General features: G+C 41.1%; 1 protein-coding gene across 2 annotated transcripts in view; it reads right to left on the reverse strand.

The window, feature by feature from the left end:
• gphna (gephyrin a) overlaps nt 1-16240 on the reverse strand; it is a 38844-nt gene extending 22604 nt beyond the window's left edge. Inside the window, exons 1-8 of one of the 2 annotated variants that reach the window (XR_006007426.1) lie at nt 16141-16207; nt 9978-10056; nt 9813-9870; nt 9162-9254; nt 8847-8941; nt 8096-8162; nt 3327-3620; nt 832-933 (exon numbers count right to left, since the gene is read on the reverse strand). Coding sequence is in view for 1 of the 2 variants with exons in the window: in XM_041953209.1 (XP_041809143.1) it covers nt 832-933; nt 3327-3620; nt 8096-8162; nt 8847-8941; nt 9162-9254; nt 9813-9870; nt 9978-10056; nt 16141-16204 (852 nt within the window). In the remaining variant the exon portion in view is untranslated. Of the gene's footprint in view, nt 1-831; nt 934-3326; nt 3621-8095; nt 8163-8846; nt 8942-9161; nt 9255-9812; nt 9871-9977; nt 10057-16140 lie in introns of both variants that reach the window. The other variant, XM_041953209.1, reaches the window with a different exon arrangement.
• Nucleotides 16241-22325: the final 6085 nt, after the last annotated feature.

Raw genomic sequence — 22325 nt, forward strand, 5'->3', positions numbered from 1 at the left:
CACACACACACACACACACACACACGCACGCACACACACAGTTAGTCAAATAATTTACTTCATTCTTTTTACTGTTGATTAAACCTGTGTCTACATGATTACTAAAGTTTGACCTCTAATCTGGTGGACCAACAAACTCTTATTACTTCAACATATAACTAAACCAAACAGGGTGAAGTGAAATAAGTGACATACTGCCTTTTCACATACATTAGATTTGATCCTTTTGTGGCATTCACCTTTCATGGTGAACTTTCTCCTTAAGACAAGAGCAAAATCATCCATGTTTCCTTAGGGGGTCGCTAGCCTGATGCTTCATTACATACTTCAGCACAGTACTTAGTACTTAGAAGACCACACAAAACACAGTTAGAAGAAAACTTAGAAGCATCATTATGGATACACTTGCCTTTAACAGAGTATAAACCTATACTAATAAAATGACTAGCTGATTTGATTCAAATGCAGTGCAAGCAACTATTTGAGTTCAAGTTACTATCAATTAACTATAAATATATATTACTGTAGTTGTGGAGGGATAGTGGTGTGCATATTTTTCCACTGTTGGCTTTCCTTAGCATAAAGTCAGCAGACTAGGGACAGGGGACTTCATGTGATTTAGGAATTCACCCCCTCATCACATGTGGCAAACGGACATGGAGTAAACACAGTCTGTGTTTCACTCAGATTTACCGACCAAAGAATAATCTCTGGATTTGATCTTACTCTTTCTTTCAATGGTACTCAAAATACTATCATGGCTCTCATTAACAGATTTAACTGTAGCCTCCATTAGTCAGCCTAGAAAGAAAACAAGACTGTGAGTCTCACCTGCTGGTCATGGGTACAGGAACAAGTGAAATGAGTGGGAGGGGTGGGTGTGTTCCTGGGCAGGTAGGGACCTCCCTTAGCCATGACCACAGCATGGCTCGTCTGATGGGCATACACACATGCATGCAGGCGCGCACAAACACACACATACACATGCCCCCACACACAGATAGGTGGTGAGATGAAATGGAGTGGTTCAGTCTGGTTAAGTCATGAAATGTTAATGTAATAGCTGCTCCATTGACCACTTCTAAATATTAACCAAAATCTGGAAATATTTGGCTTGACAATTTGCTTGTAAGTAAGACCACAATCATACCTGAATTAACATGCCATCTGTACAGTGGGTGATGATGACATTGAAATGTGGGCCTTTGCATTTGCACATGAAGCCTGTTGTACCAACTGAAAGTAGGCTTGATCATAAGTTTGAGTGTCAACACTCACTGCTACATGTCACTTGTTAGTACAGAGCCAATCATGATCAAAATCCTTGTTGCAGAGAGTCTCATCTAGTGCTACATTTGGGAAAAACTGTAAAAAAGTAAAATATAGATTGTGTCAGAAAGTGAGAGGCTCCCCTCCTTTTCCCCATTGTGTCCCTGTGTTTTCCTGTCCCTTTGTCCCCTGTCTGTCTCCCCCCTGCCTGTCACGTATGGGTCTGTGTTACTGCAGGGCGTGGCCGGCAGGTTGGGTCCTGCCTCCTCTCCTTCTGAGCACAGCTGCGCTCAATCAAGTAATCAAGACTCTTCTGCTGTCACAGTGTATAAGGACCAGTGTTTCATCCAGTATTTGTCGAATCTTCTGTCTACCTGCGTGGTAATGATTGAGATCCTGAAGATTGCCAAGCACCTCTTTTTTCATGTCTTGCTCTTATCTGCCTTCCTGACTCTCATTTTTTTGGGTGTGCTAAGGTGCCTAACCCTCCCCTGCCCATCTGTTTCCTCTGAAGGAATTGGATTCGAAACTTCCCCGGACTCTGCTCTGGATTGTCTGACTCATCTGGATTCATCTGTTTGCGCATTCCCTGAACATTTGTTAAAACTGTTAACTGTCACTTGCCTCTTGTCTTTTCTGTCTGAGTGTGGCATTTTTGGGTCCTTTTAAACACTGAAAACATAAAAGTAAATTGTAATTTATACTATCCTGTGTGAATGTGTGAATGAGCTAATCTACTTTATGATACAATACACATTTGTCTATTACCTCAATAATCAACTATCACCTACCCAGCACTTCTGTTGTACTTTACTTTACTGAGGTAAAGAAGGCTGTATAAATTGAAATAATGAATGGAGCAACAAATCACAATTGTGTCCCAATTGTGTACAGTGGACAGCTACGAAGTGTCAGTATCATGAATGTAAGTGGACGTAGTCACAGGCAGTGTATTACTGAGGTAAATATTGAAGAAATGTTCCTCTAGCTCTCCCTAGTCTCTCCCATCTTTCTAACTGTTGGCCATGACAACAGTTCATGAAGAATATGTTACACGTGTTCAGGGGAGGACTAAATTTGAAGCTATATCTTAAAGCAGGCATCTCAAACCGGTTCCATAAAGGGCCGCGTGGCTGCAGGTTTTCATTCCAACCCAGGAGGAGCACATCAGGCCAACCAATCCACATCAAGGGATCACTTAGTTATCAGCTGAAGACTGAGATCAGCTGATTAATTGATTCCAGCCTGGTGTGCTCCTCCTTGGTTGGAATGAAAACTTGCAGCCACGCGGCCCTTTATGGAACCGGTTTGAGATGCCTGTCTTAAAGGGTGCTGTGTGGAGTGGAGTGTTCTGGTAAATAAACAAAAGTTGTGTTTGCACTCAGTGTCTCACCAAAACTGTGTGCATCTTTGAGGTCTAATAAATATAGTATATGTATTACACAAAGTGTTCTGCATGCATTAACATCTTTTTTCCTTATTCAGAAACGATATCCAGATGCAAATGTAAATTACAGCTGTAAATGGGGTCTCAATGTCTCATGATTGGGTTTAAAAATGACAGTCTATGATTTAAGTCAGGCATGTCCAAACTATTCCATAAAGGGCCGTGTGGCTGCAGGTTTTCGTTCCAACCAAGGAGGAGCTCACCAGGCTGGAATCAATTAATCAGCTGATCTCAGTGTTTAGCTGATAACAAAGGGATCCCTTGATGTTGATTGGTTGGCCTGGTGCGCTCCTCCTTGGTTGGAACGAAAACCTGCAGCCACACGGCCCTTTATGGAATAGTTTGGACATGCCTGATTTAAGTGGATCACTTTCCCACACATTTTCTGAAGAAATGACCCAGAGTAGAAACATTTTAATTGGGAAAAGAAAGTGAAAAAGGACAGGAATGTTTTCTACTAACATGTGGCTTTTGTTTGGAGTTGCCTACAGTCTAGTAGTCTGCTGCTGAAATGACCTAATTACCCCACAGGGATCATTAAAGTTTCATCTATCAAGTTGCGAGTGACAGCAGGCACGCTGCTCGTACGTGTGTCCTGTCGACTGGTTACCTTGGCAGCAATAGCTGCTGCAGTGATGTGGGAGGAGCCATGCTGGTGATGGTGGTGGTTGTGTGTGTGTCGACCTCTCCTCCTGTCCTCCTCCTCATCCTCCTCTTCCTCACATTGGGTGCCGCGCTCCATGGTGTGTGTGTTATTGTGTGTGTTGATATGTGTGTTAGCAAGCAGAGGGGAAGGGGAGGGCAGCTGTTCCAGCGCAGCATGTGTGGCTTTAATCCCGACTGTGGCTTCACGCAGCAGATCGATGGCATGGGGCAGAGCGGGCAGAATGAACTGAAAACACTCCTGGAGAAAACAAAACACAAATTAAACTTTAGAGCGCTTTCAAACAGCAACCAAAAACATTAAATCAACAGTAAGTAATCAAAGTTTCCAGATCACTTTGCTTTTTTCATTATTTTAATGTTGCATCCTTATGCTGTAAGGGTTCAAATTCACCTTCACCTGTAGCAAATTCAATTGATCATCCATGATTTGGAAAGGTACACAACTGTCTACATAAGGTGTCAAAGCTGAAAATGCATATCAGAGCATGGAGCTCAGAAAGAGACAAAACACAGCCTGCTGCATTTTAGGTTCCCTAGAGCACAGTGGCCTCCATAATATTTAAATGGATGAAGTCTAAAGGAAACCAGGCACCATTCATCACCAGCACAATACCAACCAAACGGTGCAGTATGGTGGTGGTAATGTGTGAACCGAGCAGCAAGAACACTCCAGCATTTACTATCGCCATGACAAGAATGTCAACGATAAGGAAATAAGGCACATTAAAACCACATTCGTCTGGGGATAGGACAGCTGTGAATGATCTTCAGCCAAAACATACAGTGGAGGAAATAATTATTTGATCCGTCACTGATTTTGTAAGTTTGCCCACTGACAAAGAAATTAAAGGTCTGTAATTTTAACGGTACATTTATTTTAACAGTGAGAGACAGAATATTGAAAAGAAAATCCAGAAAATCACGTTTAAAAACATATATTAATTGATTTGCATTTCATTGAGTGAAATAAGTATCCGATACCCTACCAAACATAAAGGATTCTGGCTCCCAGATTAATCCTTTGGCTTTAAGAAAGTACTCCTAATCTCAACTCGCTACCTGTATAAATGACACCTGTCCACATAAGCAATCAATCAGACTCCAACCTCTGCATCATGGGCAAGACCAAAGAGCTGTCTAAGGAGATCAGGGACAAGATTGATTTGCACAAGGCTGGAATGGGCTACAAGACCACTGGCAAGAAGCTGTGTCAGAAGGTCACAACAAAAAGTACAAAATGACTGTCAGTCTTCCTCGGTCTGAGGCTCCACACAAGATCTCACCTGGGGTATCACTGATCTTGAGAAAAGTGAGCAATCAGACCAGAACTACACGTAAGAAGCTTGTTAATGATCTCAAGGCAACTGGAACCACAGTCAACAAGAAAACCATTGGTAACACACTACTATAATGGATTAAAATCCTCCAGCACCTGTAAGGTCCCCCTGCTCAAGAAGGCACATGTACAGGCCCATCTGAAGTTTGCCAATGAACACCTGGACGATTCAAAGAACGCTTGGGAGAAGGTGATGTGGTCCGATGAAACCAAATCAAGCTCTATGGTATCAAATCAAGGCAGCATGTTAGGAGGAAGAGGAATTCTGACTATGACCCCAAGAACACCATCCCCACCGTCAAGCATGGAGGTGGAAGCATCATGCCTTGGGGTTGTTTCTCTGCTAAGGGGACAGGTCGGAAGAGGCAATACTGAACCTGGAGATAAAGTGCTTATCACGGACAACACAGCACCGTGAAATTCCTGGGTTATGGGAAAAGTCCTTCAAATCTTTCCAGACACAAGAGGATTGGTGCGTCAGGTGTGGATTAAGACAAAGAGCAGTTGCCTGGATCATCCAATAAGAAAGGAGACTGAAGCGGGATGAGGAGCAGCTGTTGAACATTTTGACACTCTGTAAGGCTGTATTTGGTCACACCTTTATTTGTTGTCGCTGGGGGAGCATCCAGTATGTTTCCAAATACTGGATCAGTTAAGATTTTCACTTGCCTCTCAATAAAATTGTTGATGTCACTGAATGTAGGTCTCTTGTTGTGCCTCTCCTGCAGCTCACAGGCTATGATTCTCCACTTGTCTCTTAATTTAAAGAGCAACTTTCTTATAATGGCAAGCATACTGGCAGGCAGATCTAGCTCATGCAAATATTCCACTCCTTCCATGGCATTAGAACAGCCTCTGAGGAACAGACTGTAATCCTGGAGAGCCTTTACATCCTCTGTCTTGATAGGAGGCCATGGAAGAGCCTTCTCCATATATGCAGAGGCTATTTTCTCTTCATTACCAAAGCGCTCCCTTAGTAGAGCTTTAGCCTTAAGGTAGCCCCTCTCTGGGTTAAAATGCTGGCAGCTTCTGACATGTTCCTTAGGATGACCTCTAGTGTACTGCTCCCGGAATAGAGTCTGTCACTGCAGCTCTCAGTGTTTCTTTCCACACCATTCTCAAAAGCTTTAATAAATGCATAATATTTAAATGGATCGCCATCAAAAATTTGGATGTCTCTGTTTGGCAACGATGAGAGGCATTGCTGTTGCATCAAAAGCGTAGTTATTTCATTTTGCTTTCTCATAATTCCCAGCATATTATTTTGATCCCCATTATTTGATCCAGAGCCTAGTTTCCATATGTATCCTGGATCCATACAATCATATTTAGTTTCCTTTTGTTTCAGTGACATTTGTGGAATAAATTAATTTGCATTAACATTGAGAGCCTTTTGATTTGATTTTCCTTTTCCCAGGTAAGAGTTCATTCCATCACAATGCTTGGATATAGAACCCTTTCCATTTAGGAGGCTCTGAGACCGTAACACGTTTAATTTAGCCATGTGTGCTGCAATGTCTTCATCCAATTTTAGCTGCTCCTACTTTCTCCTCAGCTATTCCTCCTGTTCTTCCAGTCCAAGTTAGTCCAGTAGCAGAGTTTTTGCTTCCCACATTTGATACATTGTCACTGGGTTTTATGTTATCTTGCATATCCTCCATCATGATTATGGCCTCAGTTGGTACTTGATGTTCATCCTCTGTTGGACAATAAAGCACTCCTTCAGTCACTGCAGCAAGATTTGATTGACCAAGGCTGTTATTTTGTTGTTGTGGTACCTCAGATTCAGTTAGCCACCCTTTAACATCCTCTTGTGTTACTTCATGATGCTGGTGAACCATTAATTTTGCAGATATTCAACCAATTATCATCAACCCACAAAGCAAAAGAGCAGCAGCAACTTCAGAGCGACAGAGCAGAGGTTCACACATTTACAGCATGGAGACAAACTGCGCACCAGGATGTAACGCAATAATGATGAGGCCGATGCGCCTTTCGATTCAATCCTCATTCAATCAAGCGATCGTTTCCAATGAACAAACAGCAGTCAATACACAAGCCGCATCCCCTCCCCCCTCCATACACAGCTTTGTGCGCGCATCCACAGGTGAGCTTACCTGGCTGTAGTTTGCTTCGTCAGCGTCTCCAAATCTGTATAACAGTCAGCGCCTACTTCTGTAGTTTTTCTTCGATGGATATTTGCATTAATCCTCTTCCTCTTTCCGTCCTCTTGATCCATTGACCCGTTACGCTGTACGATGTTGTTTTCTTGTAACGCCTTTTTTGTTGTCAAAAATGTAGCAACTCCAAAGAACAAAGAGTCGCTGAGAGGCTGAGGCCGGGCCTTCCACTTTGTTTGACGCGGTTAACGGAAAAAATCATTGGAATACGAAAATATATTTTACCTTTTTATTTACGAAAAAGAATAATCAACTTATGATACCGTGCACAAACTCATAATCAGGGTGATCCCAGTGATCAAAGGAAATAGCGGTCAACAAAAACCCTACCCTCTCTAGCCACACGCTACAAAAAAAGGTGAGCAGGCGCTTATATTAACTTGACATCTCCGCCCATATCAACTTGACCCACATATTCTCTCAGAATCACACAAACATAAACAATAACAAACACCAATATTTCAACCAACACACCCAGAAAAATCCCTTCATAGTCATTCATGGCTATTACAGTATTGTTTAAATGTATATATTTATGTAAGATATTAGTATTTATTAGGTCTACATGTGGGTGTGTAAATATTTATTAAGATATATGCAATATTTTCGGTGATGGCTTTATGTTAATATTTATTGTATATTTATGTGTGTGGCTACCTGTGTTGGACAGTAATGGGTATGTGCTAGCCAACTATGTGAGTAGACACCCTTATGCAAGGAGCAGTCTGTGTGTGGTGAAGGGGTTGGGTAGAACTGGTGTACCTGGCGTGAATGGAAAAATAAAAGTTTCATACAAAAGCATCACTTATCTCCTCATTTGCCTCCTTGACCGCTTGGGCAGCCTAACACTGAGATACTGAGTTTGATATGTGAAAAGAAAGAATGAAAAATAATTATAAAAATATTTTTTTTGTGTAATAAGTTTTGATTCCCTAAAATTGATACATAGAATAAAAGAGCAAAAATGTATTTTAGAGATGGGACAAAGCAAAAGTCCATAGTAAGTCTCAAGTCATGTACAATCCCTGAAGTCCTTAACAAGTCATTATGCGTTCTTCACCAAATTATATATTTCAAATCCTATTGCATTTTATAGTTGATGTTATAGAAATAAATAATAATTCCCAAATCTCCTTTTTTCCAAGTTTCCAAGTCAAGATATATCAGATAAAGCATAGTTGAGTCAAAGAATCCTACCTGCGAGCCCTTCTTGCTTCCTGGCAGGTTAATGATTAGAGTTTTACCACGAATACCACACACTGGCCTGGAGACAATGCAGTGGAAAGGAAATTAGAGCAGGAGAGGATACCACACACACTAATCTGGTTACAATGAAACAGATTATCAGATTGGCATTGCGACTCCTGGTGGAGACAGCATGTCTAAAGGCCTTGTTCAGACTGCCAGCCAAAATGTATTTTTTGGAATATCCAGACTGCATCAGATCAAAGCCACATTATGAACTGGTTTGAAATGCGATTCCAAATGGATTCCAATTGTCTACAGAATCTCAATTCAGACGCTGGTTGCTCTAATTGGATTTCAAGGTGTCTTTTGCGTCACTCGCAATGCGACACACAACAATGAGGTTAAATGTTGACCAGCATCTGTCCAGTTTGTCTGATGCGACGGAGGAGTTCTGCATCATGACTTGACAGCATGATTGTTTGGAGGGTGAGGTGATGGATCTCAATTTCTCACAGCCACATCAACAGCACACATGGTTACAATATGCGCTGTTGTGCTCTACAATGCTGTTACCACAGTAACCCATGTAGCTAGGTTGGTGATATCTGGAGACACAAATCCAATCTGATCCCTTGCAAACAACAGTGCAGACGGCCTGTCCTAAAGATCTGATTTAAGAAACAAATCTGATTTTTCTGGAGTCTGAATGAAGCCAAACTGACAGACAGTGAACAGAGTAGTGAATATATCAAGTCTTCACCTGGACAGCATGCCTAGAGGTGTAACGTTCAGTGATCCCATCAGCATGGCCAGAGCCATACCCGGAGCCTCACGCTCTATCACCTCTCTGGTGGCCTACAAAGCAAACACTAGGATTCATTTACAACATTTAAAGCACTTGTTTGTCCCAAAGAATCTATGCTTTGATTTCGAAAATATAAAGCATTTTTTTCTGTTAATTTTCACACAGAGTTTGCTAGTTTGGTCTCCAAATGTCTTGTTTTTATCATAGATAAAATTATTAGTTATTTATTCTCTCTAACTTTTGTTTTGCGATAAGTGGCTTTACATGTACCTCAGGTGTAACATCTCGTGGTGCAAAGCCAGTTCCTCCAGTCGTGAGAATAAGGTTCAGCTCTAGTTCATCACACCACTCCAAAAGAGTTTCCTGTCCACATGCAAACACACACACAAAGTGAACAGTACTTCATACATCCTCTTTACCTGAAATATCAGGGGCCCAGCTGGTGGCTGGAATGGATAAGACACTTTCCTTCCAAGACCTACCTGGGTTCAAATGTAGTGCTGACAAACTGCCCTGTTCAAGTGTCCTTGAGAAAGGAAATCCCTACCAGCTGTAAGGTGCTGCTCAGTACCTCAAGAGAGAACTTCTCTACAGGGTTCAACACAGGCGTGTTGAACCCTTTAGGCCTCATATTCTCACTGAATTGAGGAATCACAACAGACTAAGTGTTGAATGATAGACAGATGGCCATTGCCAACTGCTAATACGAGGAGGTATGTAAGGAGGAATTTGCCACTGTTTTCATTCATTGTTGTGGCACCAAAATTTGTATTTCAGTTATCAAGTGTGTCTTCTTCTATGACAGCTTAAAACATTTTTGGTGTCAGTGAGAAAGTGTATAAGACTTTTTTTCACACCATATTGTGGCTCATAGACTGTGAGTGATGTGACTGTTAGTGAACTCAAAGCAAAGACCCATACCTTGATTTCATTGATCTCATCTGGAACAATCTTGTAAGCTGCTATGACTCCTCCTAGCCTGCAGGAGGTGACATAGATACAGTAAGTGTAATGTCAGTTTAAGTTCATGTGTGTGCTGTATGTCAACCTGTGTGTGTGCAGACAATAGATAGTGTGCAGACTCACAGTGAAGGATCATGGACCAGGTCCTTCAGGTTGACTCCACTCCTGTCCTCAGCCAAGTTCCGGAAACAGCTGTCACTGACTGAAGATGAGAGTTCAGGTTACACAACAGAAGGATGACAGGATGAATATTATACAGTTTTACTGATTACATATTTTAAATAAAACTGAGCACAAATACACTGCCTGTCAACAAAATTGTGGAACCTAAGTTGATACTAGTGATCGTCACTAGTCTTTGTCGAATGTGTCCACCTACGGGTGTACAACTGTTGAGACTAGTGATATGCTTATAACCATCTTCTGGACTATTTAAAACCACATCAGGAGCTCCATTCAGCCACGTCTCCATTGTTCTTTTCCATACAGGGCCGTGTGGCTGCAGGTTTTCATTCCAACCAAAGGAGGAGCACACCAGGCTGGACTCATTTAATCAGCTGATCTCAGTCTTCAGCTGATAGTTAGGTAACCTTTTGTTTGGTGGGAACAAAAACCTTCAGCCACATGGCCCTTTATCGAATACTTTGGGCATGGCTGGTATGAACCAGTCATACCATCTCTTATTATGGGGAACATGAGGTCTTTGCCTAATAAGATGGAAGAGCTGACAGCACTAACCAGACTGCAGCGGGAGTACCGGGAGCGTAGCATGATGTGCTTCACGGAGACGTGGCTGAATAAACACACTCCGGAAGCGCATGTTACTTTGGATGGCTTTCAACTGCTAGAGCAGACAGGAGAGCAATGGAGAGTGGTAAGAGGAAAGGTGGCAGCATAGTGATGTTTGTGAACAACAGATGGTATAACCCAGGACACATCAGTGTAAAGGAGCAGTGCTGCATTAGAGACATAGAGCTGCTAGCTGTTAGCATTCGGCCATAGTATCTCCTGGGGAGTTCTTGCATGTCATCGTGATAACAGTGTACATCCCCTCGTCAGCCGATGCTGCAGCAGCCTGCAAGCTCCTACACGCTGTAGTGATTGTGCAAGAGGATAAATACCTGAGACTTCCCACCAGTTAGTTAGAACTGAAGAAGCCTCTTGGATGAGAGGCGAAGCATCATCTAGAACTAAAAGCAAGTCCAACTGCCTTTTGGAAGCACTTAGAAAGACACAGTTCATCACCACTTCCCCCACTGGGCCGTGCTGATAAAAACCTGGTTCATCTGCTCCCTGTCTACATACCTTTAGTGAATAAACAACCACTAACCATAAGTTGATGACCAGAGGAGACCAGTATGGCATTGAGGGACTGCTTTGACACCACTGACTGGGAAGTGTTGTGCAGTCCACACGGCGAGGACATCAGCAGTTTACGAACTTCCATCATTGACTACATAAACTTCTATATGAAAAACACTGCGAGGACCAGGAAATTACAAAATAAAAGCCTGGGTTTCCCCAGAACTAAAAGCCCTACTGAGTGAGAAGAAGCAGGTTTTTAGATCTGGAGACAAAAATGAGCTGCAGAGGGTGCAGAGGGAGCTGAAAAGGGAGACAAGGAGAGGCAAGGACAGCTACAGCAGGAAGCTGGATGATAGCCTTCAGGTGAACAATGCCACAGAGGCCTCAAAAAAACCATATGTACCAATATGCACAAACTCACAACAGGAACATTCACAGAAGTGGCTTGCTGGTGACATTATTGCTCTCAATAGTTCTGCCGCTACTACAGCAGACTTGGCTTGGTAATCACAGCAGCAGCTCACACTCAGTTACCCTCTGTTCAACATCCAACACAGCCGCCTACTAAAATCGCTTTTATTGCTTGGTCACCATACATTGGTGCATATGAATCATGCAGTTTATATTATAGCTAAGAACTTTACCTTGCTAAATGGAACTGACAGATTCATGCTTGCTTCCAGCTATCAGAAATAGTATTTAACAGAATTTAACCTGCATTAAATTTACCTTGGGGTATCGCCCTTTGAAAGAAAAAAAACAACAGCCAATTAATCAATAACAGATACCAAATGTTCAGCATCCGTGTTGATTTCTTGCTAAACCTACTTTAACTTGTGGAATCCAGACTGGCTATTCTTTGTGTCTGTTTGTTATATAAAGTACTGTGTAAAGCAGGCATCTCAAACCCGTTCCATAAAGGGCCGCGTGGCTGCAGGTTTTCATTCCAACCCAGGAGGAGCACATCAGGCCAACCAATCAACATCAAGGGAACACTTAGTTATCAGCTGAAGACTGAGATCAGCTGATTAATTGATTCCAGCCTGGTGTGTTCCTCCTTGGTTGGAATGAAAACTTGCAGCCACGCGGCCCTTTATGGAACCGTTTTGAGATGCCTGCTGTAAAGGTTTTAGGCAAGTGTGAAAAAATGCTGTAAACTAAGAATGCTTTCAAAAATGGAAGTGTTTATAGTTTATTTTCATCGATTAACAAAATGCAGTGAATGAACAGAAGAGAAATCTAAATCAATTCAACATTTGGTGTGACCGCATTCAAAACAGCATCAATTCTTCTAGGTATACTTGCACACAGTTTTTGAAGGAACTCGGCTGGTAGGTTGTTCCAAACATCTTGGAGAACAAATTACAGATCTTCTGTGGATGTAGGCTTCCTCAAATCCTTCATGTGATCCCAGACAGACTCAATAATGTTGAGATCAGGGCTCTGTGGGGGCCATACCATCCCTTCCAGGAAATCTTGTTCTTTACACTTAATGACATTGGCTGTATGTTTGGGGTCGTTGTCCTGCTGCAGAATAAATTTGGGGCCAATCATACACCTCCCTGATGGTATTACATGATGGATAAGTATGTGCCTGTATTTCCCAGCATTGAGGACATCATTAATTATGACCAAATCTCCAACTCCATTTGCAGAAATGCAGCCCCCAGCTTGCAAGGAAACGTCACCATGCTTCCTGTTGCCTGCAGACACTTATTATTGTACCACTCTCCAGCCCTTCGGTGAACCATCTACCTTCTGCCACAGCCAAATATTTCAGATTTTGACTCATCAGTTCACCACACCTGCTGCCATTTTTCTGCACCCCAGTTCATATGTTCTTGTGCATAGTTGAGTTGCTTGGCTTTGTTTCCATGTTGGCTTTGACCGCTTCGGCCAGACTTCTACCAACCCAGTTACCCAGAATCTCAGACCATCACGCCAGGGTATGGTGAACCAGAAACCGAAGAACCAGGCCAAGAGGAACCTGACCAGTTTAAGCCAGAATATCCTGAATTTGATACTGTCACAGCAGCTTACACCAACCCTGAGAGGGCTGAACCAAGGTACCCGGACCCCTCTGAGCCAAGATATCCTTACCAAACCAAGACTAGATACCCTGTCTCTGAGCCTTTGCAACCAAGATACAGTAGATGGGTGTACCTTGGTCCCACTGGTTTCTACCAGTTCTGAGCTGATGGCACAGCTGCACATCTTCCGATTTCAAAGGGAAATAAGCTTGATGGGGTTTTATCTGCTGCACTATGTTGCCCATTTCTTTGTACTTCTTCAAAAGAGCTTGAACAGCACATCTTGAAACCCCACTCTGCTTTGACATCTTTGGGAGAGACCTTGCTGATGCAGTATAACTACCTTGTATCTTGTTGCTGTGCTCAGTCTTACCATGGTGTATGACCTGTGACGTGAAACTGTTTTCCACAACCTCACCTTGGTAGCAGAGTTTGGCTGTTCCTCACCCAGTTTTAAGCCTCCTAAACAGCTGTTTCTGTTTCAGTTAGTGTCTGTTTCACCCTACATGTGAAATTGATGATCATTAGCCACATGCTAATGCTGGTATAACTGGTTGATCATACACTTGACTATAATCCTACTAATATCGCTGTGTGCAAGTATACCTAATTATTATACCTAATAAGAATTGATGCTGGTTCAAAGGCAAAGGGTAATAACACCATATTGATTTGATTTAGATTTTTCTTTTGGTCGTAATTTTGTAAAAATGTAAATTGATAAATATAAACAATTATTATTTATATTTGTGAAAGCATTCTTGGTTTACAGCCTTTTTCACACCTGCCTAAAACTTTTGCACAGTACTGTATATGTATGTGTGTGTGTGTGTGTGTGTGTAACACGTAATGTAGCATGTAATGCCAGAAAATACTAGGAAGCTCCAGAGGAGAGAAAAAGATGTGAGCTGGCCACTGAGCCTGCATTTAGCCTATTAATTCATATTCATTTGTTCATTTATTTGTATGTACAGCAGCTATTAGTTTTGTGTGTGTGTCAGTAATTGTGTGTTTACTGTGTAGTTAGTAGTCATTGTACTTGGTAGTTATCGTGTCGTATTAGTAGCAAGTTTCCATTTATGAAGAACCTGGTTACCTGTGTTTGTGTGTCTGAAGTATTGTGGTCACTGTACATGAGTCAAGAACTCCATAGCAACATTCAGACTGACCCTACATGAATTAATTGGCTATCAATTTTTCCCATTTAAACTGTGGTGCCCCAAGGTGAATTCAATGCAAGTTAAATTCTGTTATTCAATATAAATACTGACTATTTCTGACAGCTGGAAGTGAATGTCAATCTGCTAATACCTCTTGGCAAAATAATGTTATTTGTTATAGTAATTGAATATCCTTTCAGGCAGCTCTCAATGGAAAGCCCAGCCCTAGACTTTGCCTCATGTAGTTTTTCAGAAAAATCCGAAATTACAGAATTCAGAGTTCAGAATCCACTTCTGACCATCTCGATTAAAAAAAGATTTATTTTCCAAATATTTTGGAACCCATTAACCAAATTGTGACTCTTATTTCATACACCAACCAGAGATGGTAGTCACAAGCGACAAACGTCCTTACTCAGTTTGTACAACATGAACTAAAATGAAAACAGTTAGAATTTGCTATAGTGATGTGAATTTCTGTTGGTGGGAAACAGGATGAACAGGATTGTACAGTGTGCAGCGTAAACCCAACTCCTTCTACCTGGTAATCACAGACAAACACATGTTCTTCTTTTGTTTGTTTGTTTGTTTTTAACCCTAAGCCAAATTTTTTAACACCATTCATCATCATTTATACCCAAAACTTGACCAAACTCATCCGCATTAAATGTATACAACACTGCGAAGCATACACACACACGCTCTCTCTCTCACACACACACGCATGATTTTTTAACGTGTCTTCACGTGACAGGAGGTTGTGGCTGTCAGCTGAGTTAGCTGCTGTTAGCCGAGATGCTAGCTCATCAAAACCGCGACAGACTTCCAGGCAGCTGCTGTCCCGCATCCTCTTAGCATTATTCTCATGCCTCCCTCTGCCTCGGGAAGGAGGAAGCAGGTCTACGAGTGACTGGTAGCTGACACACGACTGTACAACGTTACTGGTCCCAAATCCTCCTCTGCACGACTCAGAGGCCAACATCAGCAGAGCTAATAGGGAAGACAGGATTCATTTCGCTTTAACGATGCGCATTGCCTTCTAAGTAGCTGTTAATAGCTACCGTTAGTGTACCAATCGCACGATTTAGTATTAATAAATTATGTTCCTGTGAAGATTAAGACCAACTGAAATGGCTGTCAAAAGAACCATAGAAGAAATGTTAATTAAATGCATTCTCATTATAGGCAAACATATCGGATCTGCAAAGGGATATGAATAATGCAGCTGATGACGGCTCTGTAACGTTAAATTGCTGGAAAATATAACGTTCTCTTGCGTGAAGGTTGCAACACACCGCACAGCGAGATCGGAAGAATGGTGGTTATGCTTTCAAAATAAAAGCGCCAATTATTGTTAAAAAGGCATTGCAACACATGTTCGCCAAAGAGCAGCCCCCTAATTTTTTAAGTCTTTGCTGGGTGTTCGCTTTGCTACTGTCTCACTTGACGCTGATAAAAATATCTTGCTATATTGTCGTGTAGCTATATAGTACAATACATAATATGGCAGTCAGTTTACACGTGCATATATATACGTTCCAATCTTCAGTACACAATTTCAGATAACGTAATTTCAAAGCAAAATCCACATCTGTCCAACCTGTCAAACTACAGGAAGGTAGCGTTAAAGCAATGACAGGCAACAGCACCGGTTAGCTTAGCATATTGGCTAAGCATATCTGGCTCAGACAGCTCGTGGCGTGACACCGATGTATACAGGCGACCCACGGCAAAACGACACAGACGTGCATTATTGAGAGGCATTTTCCGCATTTTACCAAGCAGTCTTACCCGTCAGAATCCCCACTCGGGTCTGATGGTCGTGGTTGGTGAGCGCCATCCCGTCCGCCGCCATGTTTACAACCTCTGTCTGCACTGCGCCGGCACATACATAGAAAGAGCGTAGGGGTGTGCTGCTGCACCTCTGGAGAACGACTCTATATATGTGTGGACGCGCGTGTCGGTTAGTGTACATGTACTTCAACTAATATATGACAATATATGTCAGGCAAACACACACACACACACAAATGGCAGTCAGGAAGCGGTTGCCTACTTTGTGTCTTTAAAAGGACATTTGGCAATTTCTAAGGTATAATAAGACCGCACAGACATATTCACACATGCCGGATTTGGATGATCAACCATGCAAAGTTGCAAGAAAGCAGGACCATTGGTTTATTCCGTGCTTGGTGAGATTTAATTAATAGCAAATTCGTCTGGTAATGGGTTGTTTGTCATATGACAGCACTATATAAACTGAAACGACCTGGCATCTCCTGGGTTAGCCATCCTTTTTTTTCTTGTACTATTCTGTATGGGGCTAAAATCAAAAATAAAATTTGCTATTTAAAAAAAGGAAACACCATCATTGAAACACTTGTATGGGACAAAATTCTTCTAGCACCGAAATAAGTACTGGCACTAAAAAATCTTCCACTGAAAAATAAAATGCGGGGCTGTGGACGGGGTTCTTCAGCCAGAAAAGGTGCTGGAGGAGGTGGCACCCCAGTCCCTCTAATTCCAAACAGTGGTTGAAGCCCTGCCTCTGTGTCTGCTCCTATCCACCTGCATGTCCTGCCTGCTGAGAGCTGTGCGAGTCTGCCCAAGGGTGATTGCTGTAGGATGGCCAACCTACTTCAGACCTCCAGTGAGGTCTTCTCTACAGGGCCCAGCGAACACTCAACACAGCCAAGCCTGCTCCTCATAGAAAAAAATACTATGGAAATTAAATGACTATATGTGAAACTTGCATCTGTCCTAATTGTTATTTGGATGATACCCAGTCGATGTATAAATAATGACCGAATGGGTTTATGCCACCTCTTAATTTTATAGCACATTCACAGCTGTTTTTTTCTTTCTTTTCTTTTTTTTTCTTTTTGAACACGAGACTGCCAGCATCACACACAATGCTTCTGTCGCTGTGACTGACTCTTGTTCCACCCGCCTTTCCAATGACATGAACTTGTGCTTTAAAATAAGACATGCTGTGATTGGTTGGGGTCATACGTGTAGCCTTACCAGTCACCCGACCAAGACACAAGTTTATGTCACTGTGATCATTAGATCTGACACGCTGATCATGGCCAAAGACAAAAATATTGTGTGGTCTGAGCCCAGCATTAGAGTCCAATAACTTAAATGTTGCATCTGCTCTTCCCAATACAAACAACTAATTCCCCAAGGTTGGGCTAAATTGTGATAATGAATGTGATTCTTTTTAATACTTTTTCACATCATAAAAAATCTTCATTGTGTGCTTTACAATTGGATTCCTAATTTGTTTCCGTAGTTTTTTACTGTGTGAGTAGATGAAGACTATGTAGACCATTTAGACCGTGAGATTCCATTTCAGTCCAATGAAGAGAATCATTTATTGAAAATAAAACATAATATGCAGGCTGTGCCGCCCAGTTGTACCATAATAAGAAAACTGGAATCACACCTTTTTTAAATCTCCTCCAGGGTCTGTGGCTTAAAACTAACAGCCTTCACTGCCTCGCTTATTTTCTGCCATTCAGCCTGTTTATTTTTTTTGGCAATGTCAGAGCTTAGACTTGCAAATACTGTGTGTTTTCTTCAGTCAGTTTGACCAACCGATATTTCAGGTTTATAGTTGGTAAAATGTTTTTATTGTTCTTGTTTTGTCTTCTGCAAATGCTTCTTAGATGCTTCCCCTAACCAAACCAAACCAAACCACCTTGGGGTGAATTATCAGAAGGCTCCTGCACATGTGCACAATTTCAGGATGATTGACAACCTTTTGCTCAGGCCCTGTAGGCTGGATAATCTGTTTTGACTGTAGCTCACCACAGAGACAGCACTGGGAGATGATACCCCACTGATGTAAAAGTTACCCTGGAGTTTAGTCATTTAGTTTTTTGTATGGGTGTGCATATATTCCGTATGATGTATAACACTGGTTTACATTATACTGCAGTTCCTTTGAACATCCTGTGGTTGCTTGAGGCAGCATTTTCTGTGGAGCCAGATCTGGCTTGCCAGAGACTGTGCTGTTTGAGTTAAATCATGGAAACTGTAAGTTATTTAGTAAGCGTTGTACTAAACTGTACTAACAGCTTTTCTATTTTTTGTCATTTTAGAATGGTCATACCCACTGCTATTTTGCCTGTGTGTGTGTTAAGAGCGTGTGTTAAGATGCCAAGTCATCCTTGTATTGGAGGGACTGCAGCTCTCAGTTTAAAGTTTCTATTGATCTTTAGGCCAATAGAGTCTTCCCTCATAGGTCATAACTGAGACCTGTTTAAGCTGGTGGCGAGGAGACACACCTAGCTTCTAACTGCCTATGTCCAGGTGCCTACCCTGTGACCTCTGATAATGCACCCCACCGAACAGCCCTTCAGTGGGTTCAGTTACCTTACTGATCTGTGCATTTGGTTTGGTGCTAGGATAAACTTACTAGCTAATAAGCCTGAAGTGTTAATTTCTTTGCCTCATCTCACTTTTCACTCAAATATCAGAAACTGACTCTTGTGTACTGCAAGCCAAAACCTGAGGTTTCAATTTCTAGTCATGTTTTCTGCTAAGACTCTATGTAAACCCACTTCCTGGTCATTTAATTAAAGTTCTGTTTAAATGGGGAAAGGGAGGAGAAGATTATTTAACAGCTGTCCCAGACACTGCACACATTATATCATCAACTCAATTGAATACATGAAAAAAAAATCACATTAAGATAAGATAAATTTTAATCTCAGTATCAGTCTCCAATTTGGACAGACTCTACCAATCTTAATGAGCAATCTTAAATGTTCTGACAAAATCTGTTCACCTGAAATGAGTGCCCATCAATTCAGATAATATCTCTCCCTTCGGTTTGTTTGGACATGTACATTACTAGGCATGTTGACGCTGTAACAATAATGTCTGAACAGGAAGCGGCTCTGATTTGCAGTGGATCTTTTTTGAACTGTGTGTTTTGCTTTGATTATCCTCTTGTTAGCAACTGAGTGCATCTTAATCAACCGGTAACAATATTGGGGAAACTGGTAAATGTAATCAACAGACTTTCCGACAGCAATGGTGGTGGGAAGGCATCAGTACAAGTGTCACAATTCTTCAAGGTACTGGATTTTGGGGGAAAAGACGTTTTTTGTGTGTTGGCAGAGGCAGAGCAGTTCAATTCAAGTTAGTTCATCACAGCTAGCAAGTATTCGGAATTTCCATGTTCTTCTTAGATGACAATACTGACAAAGCTGCTCAGCTATTTTCTGTTCCTCCCTGTCAAGAAATTCCCCATCTTGTAGCTACTTTACCTGTTGTTTTTCTTTCTGAATAAATCTTGCTAACATGAATCTTGATTGCCAGCTAGAGCCTGCCAGCAAACAAGAGTGCTCTGAAAGCATTTGTTTATTATTCCCAAATTATTTCAAACTCTGATATGAGACACTTGTCATTTATTTAATCAGACAACTGATAGCTGTTACCCCAAAGAAAACAATTGTCTAAAATGTCGACATCTAGAAACTGAAATGAGAAAATTGCATCAGACCTATGAGTGTGCAGCTTTTGCCTCCTTTTTGTGACGTCAACCTACAAGCTCGCACCTCACTAGAATAGGTATACTTTCTCCTTCAGATTTCCTACCCTTTACCAAGCGCTTTTTGTGCTTGAACCTAACCAAACTTTATTGATAGTTGTTGTAGACTAGCTTATCATTAAATTAGATCACATGAGACACCAGGGGTAGGTAACTGGCCAAGCAGCTGGTTTTGTGGGAGCGCTCTGACAGTGAAAGTAATTTTTTTCTGGACTTCTTAATGCAACGGCCGATTCATACTGAATATTGATATTGGTGAGCTTTTGTTGTTGGTAAACCCCTTTCTTGTGTCCATTTCCACAGAGAAATATGATTGCTAGTACTCGCCGTGTCTGTTAAGCTGTTTGTTTCACTAGTGTGAAGTTTTGTCTTGCACTTCCTGTTTTTTTGTGATAACCGTGCACCTTTTGTTCATCATTTTTGTATTGAGAACCTTTTTTGTTATTAAACCAGCCTTGAGCCACGAGTTCCTCGTGCCTGAGCGCTTGTGTCACCAAGCTGAACAGATGATGGCTAAAGTGATACCTACTTAAAAGGAACACACATAAAAAAAAAAAAAACTCTTGAGAGGTTGACATCACTCCTGTAACACAACTCAAAACAGGTCTAGTGGATCACCAGCAGAGTGTGTACTTGTACCGTTTTATCAGAAACTGACCAAATTCTTGTATATTCATATATCTTCTTATATGATATCTGAAAATCTTTCATCCCACAACAAAAACATGATTTCCATACACTAATGTTGCAAGATACAAAACATAAAAGAAATATTTGGATAAATCACATACAAATCCAATAACAACAATAATGATAATAATGCAACACAATCTTCTCAAGACAAGATCATGAAACAAACTCAAAAAACATAATCTCAAAACTATATAAACTTCCAACTACAAAGTGGGACATTGACTTGACTCTGTCTTCCAACCCTGATTTTTGAAATCAAATCAATAAAAACATCTTTTCTATGATGACTGATTCAAATTTGCATCTTATACAACTATCCATAGAGCCTACATCACACAAAGTAAAACATTTCAAACAGGACTGGCTGACTCAGACATTTGTTCACAATGCACTCTGGGCAGCACAGACAATTACTTTCATGACACCTGGGCCTGCCAACCAGTTCACTCCCTTTAGATAGCAGAAACTGAGAAAGTCTCTGTCTTGAGGGGCAGATCCCATTGTCCCTATCACTTTGATCGCTGGGAGATATGACACAAGTTGCCCTTCCAACTAAATAAAGAAACTCATTACTTATCTCCTCATCTATCGCTCAAAAAATAATCTTTTAAAATGGGAATCTAAAAAATCTTGTTATATCACTTTTTGGATCTACCTCTTTACAGAACACATCTCAATAGAGGGAATGACAGCCTATAAAAAAAGCAATATATTAGTCTCAGAATACTTTCTTAACTTACCTAAACTCAAAAAAAGAACACAGCTGGAAACCAAAGCCGACCAAGTCGTCAATTTCCTAATTTGTCATTTTCCAGCTCTTTCTTTCCTTTTCTTTTTTCCTTCTCAATCTTTTTCACTCTATTGCGAACTTACTAAGATAATCAAATATATTATTCAGGGATGGATCGGACATGCATTAAGGTTCTTTCTTACCCATACTGCAACAGAAGGCATAAGGTGTGATGTCAATGAGAGCTTGTGGTCAAATGCAGAAGCCAGGGTTGACTAGCTGTTGTATTTCTATATCTGTCAATATCCAATACAAATGCATCGTTAATATGTATACGATTGTATTGCATTACTGGAATTACTTTAGATTCATATGGTGCACCATGCACTCTGCAAAAAAGGAAAGCCTGTTGATGCACATTGCAGCATTTTTGATTAATTTATCTAACATACAATATAGTGTAATCCATGCACAAAGAACTGACCTCATTTTTTGGATGTAATGGAATCTTGTGTTAGACTAAATAAATAAATAAATAAATAAAGAAATAAAAGATACCTCAAAGAGAATAGTGTTACATATTGATACATATATATCTTCTACAAAGTAAGATGCAGGCAAATGATCGGTGGATATCAGTTACATCGGACTCTTACTGCTAGCATCTGAAGGGACATCCGAATGGGACAATGGCATGTTGTATATTTTACCCATTTCATCCCCTTTTCCTTGCATAATATCCTAATTTTGTTGTATGTATTGCCAAGTCAGCTTGTGTATCAGACAGACTAGTACCGTCGGTGCGCTCCACATTTGTTGCCCACCTGCACCTGTGTGCAGTGTGATAACATAAGTGATCTAACTTTAATCCACTTCACCTGTCAGATATTTTGTTATAATGGGTGAGGAATCTTTAAGCAGATACAGCCACTTATACTATTCAGAGTAGGAATCACAAAAGTAGCATATTGTTATCTTTGTAATCTGCCG

Source organism: Chelmon rostratus, chromosome 15 (genome assembly GCF_017976325.1).
Source record: "Chelmon rostratus isolate fCheRos1 chromosome 15, fCheRos1.pri, whole genome shotgun sequence".
NCBI classification, from domain to species: domain Eukaryota; kingdom Metazoa; phylum Chordata; class Actinopteri; order Chaetodontiformes; family Chaetodontidae; genus Chelmon; species Chelmon rostratus.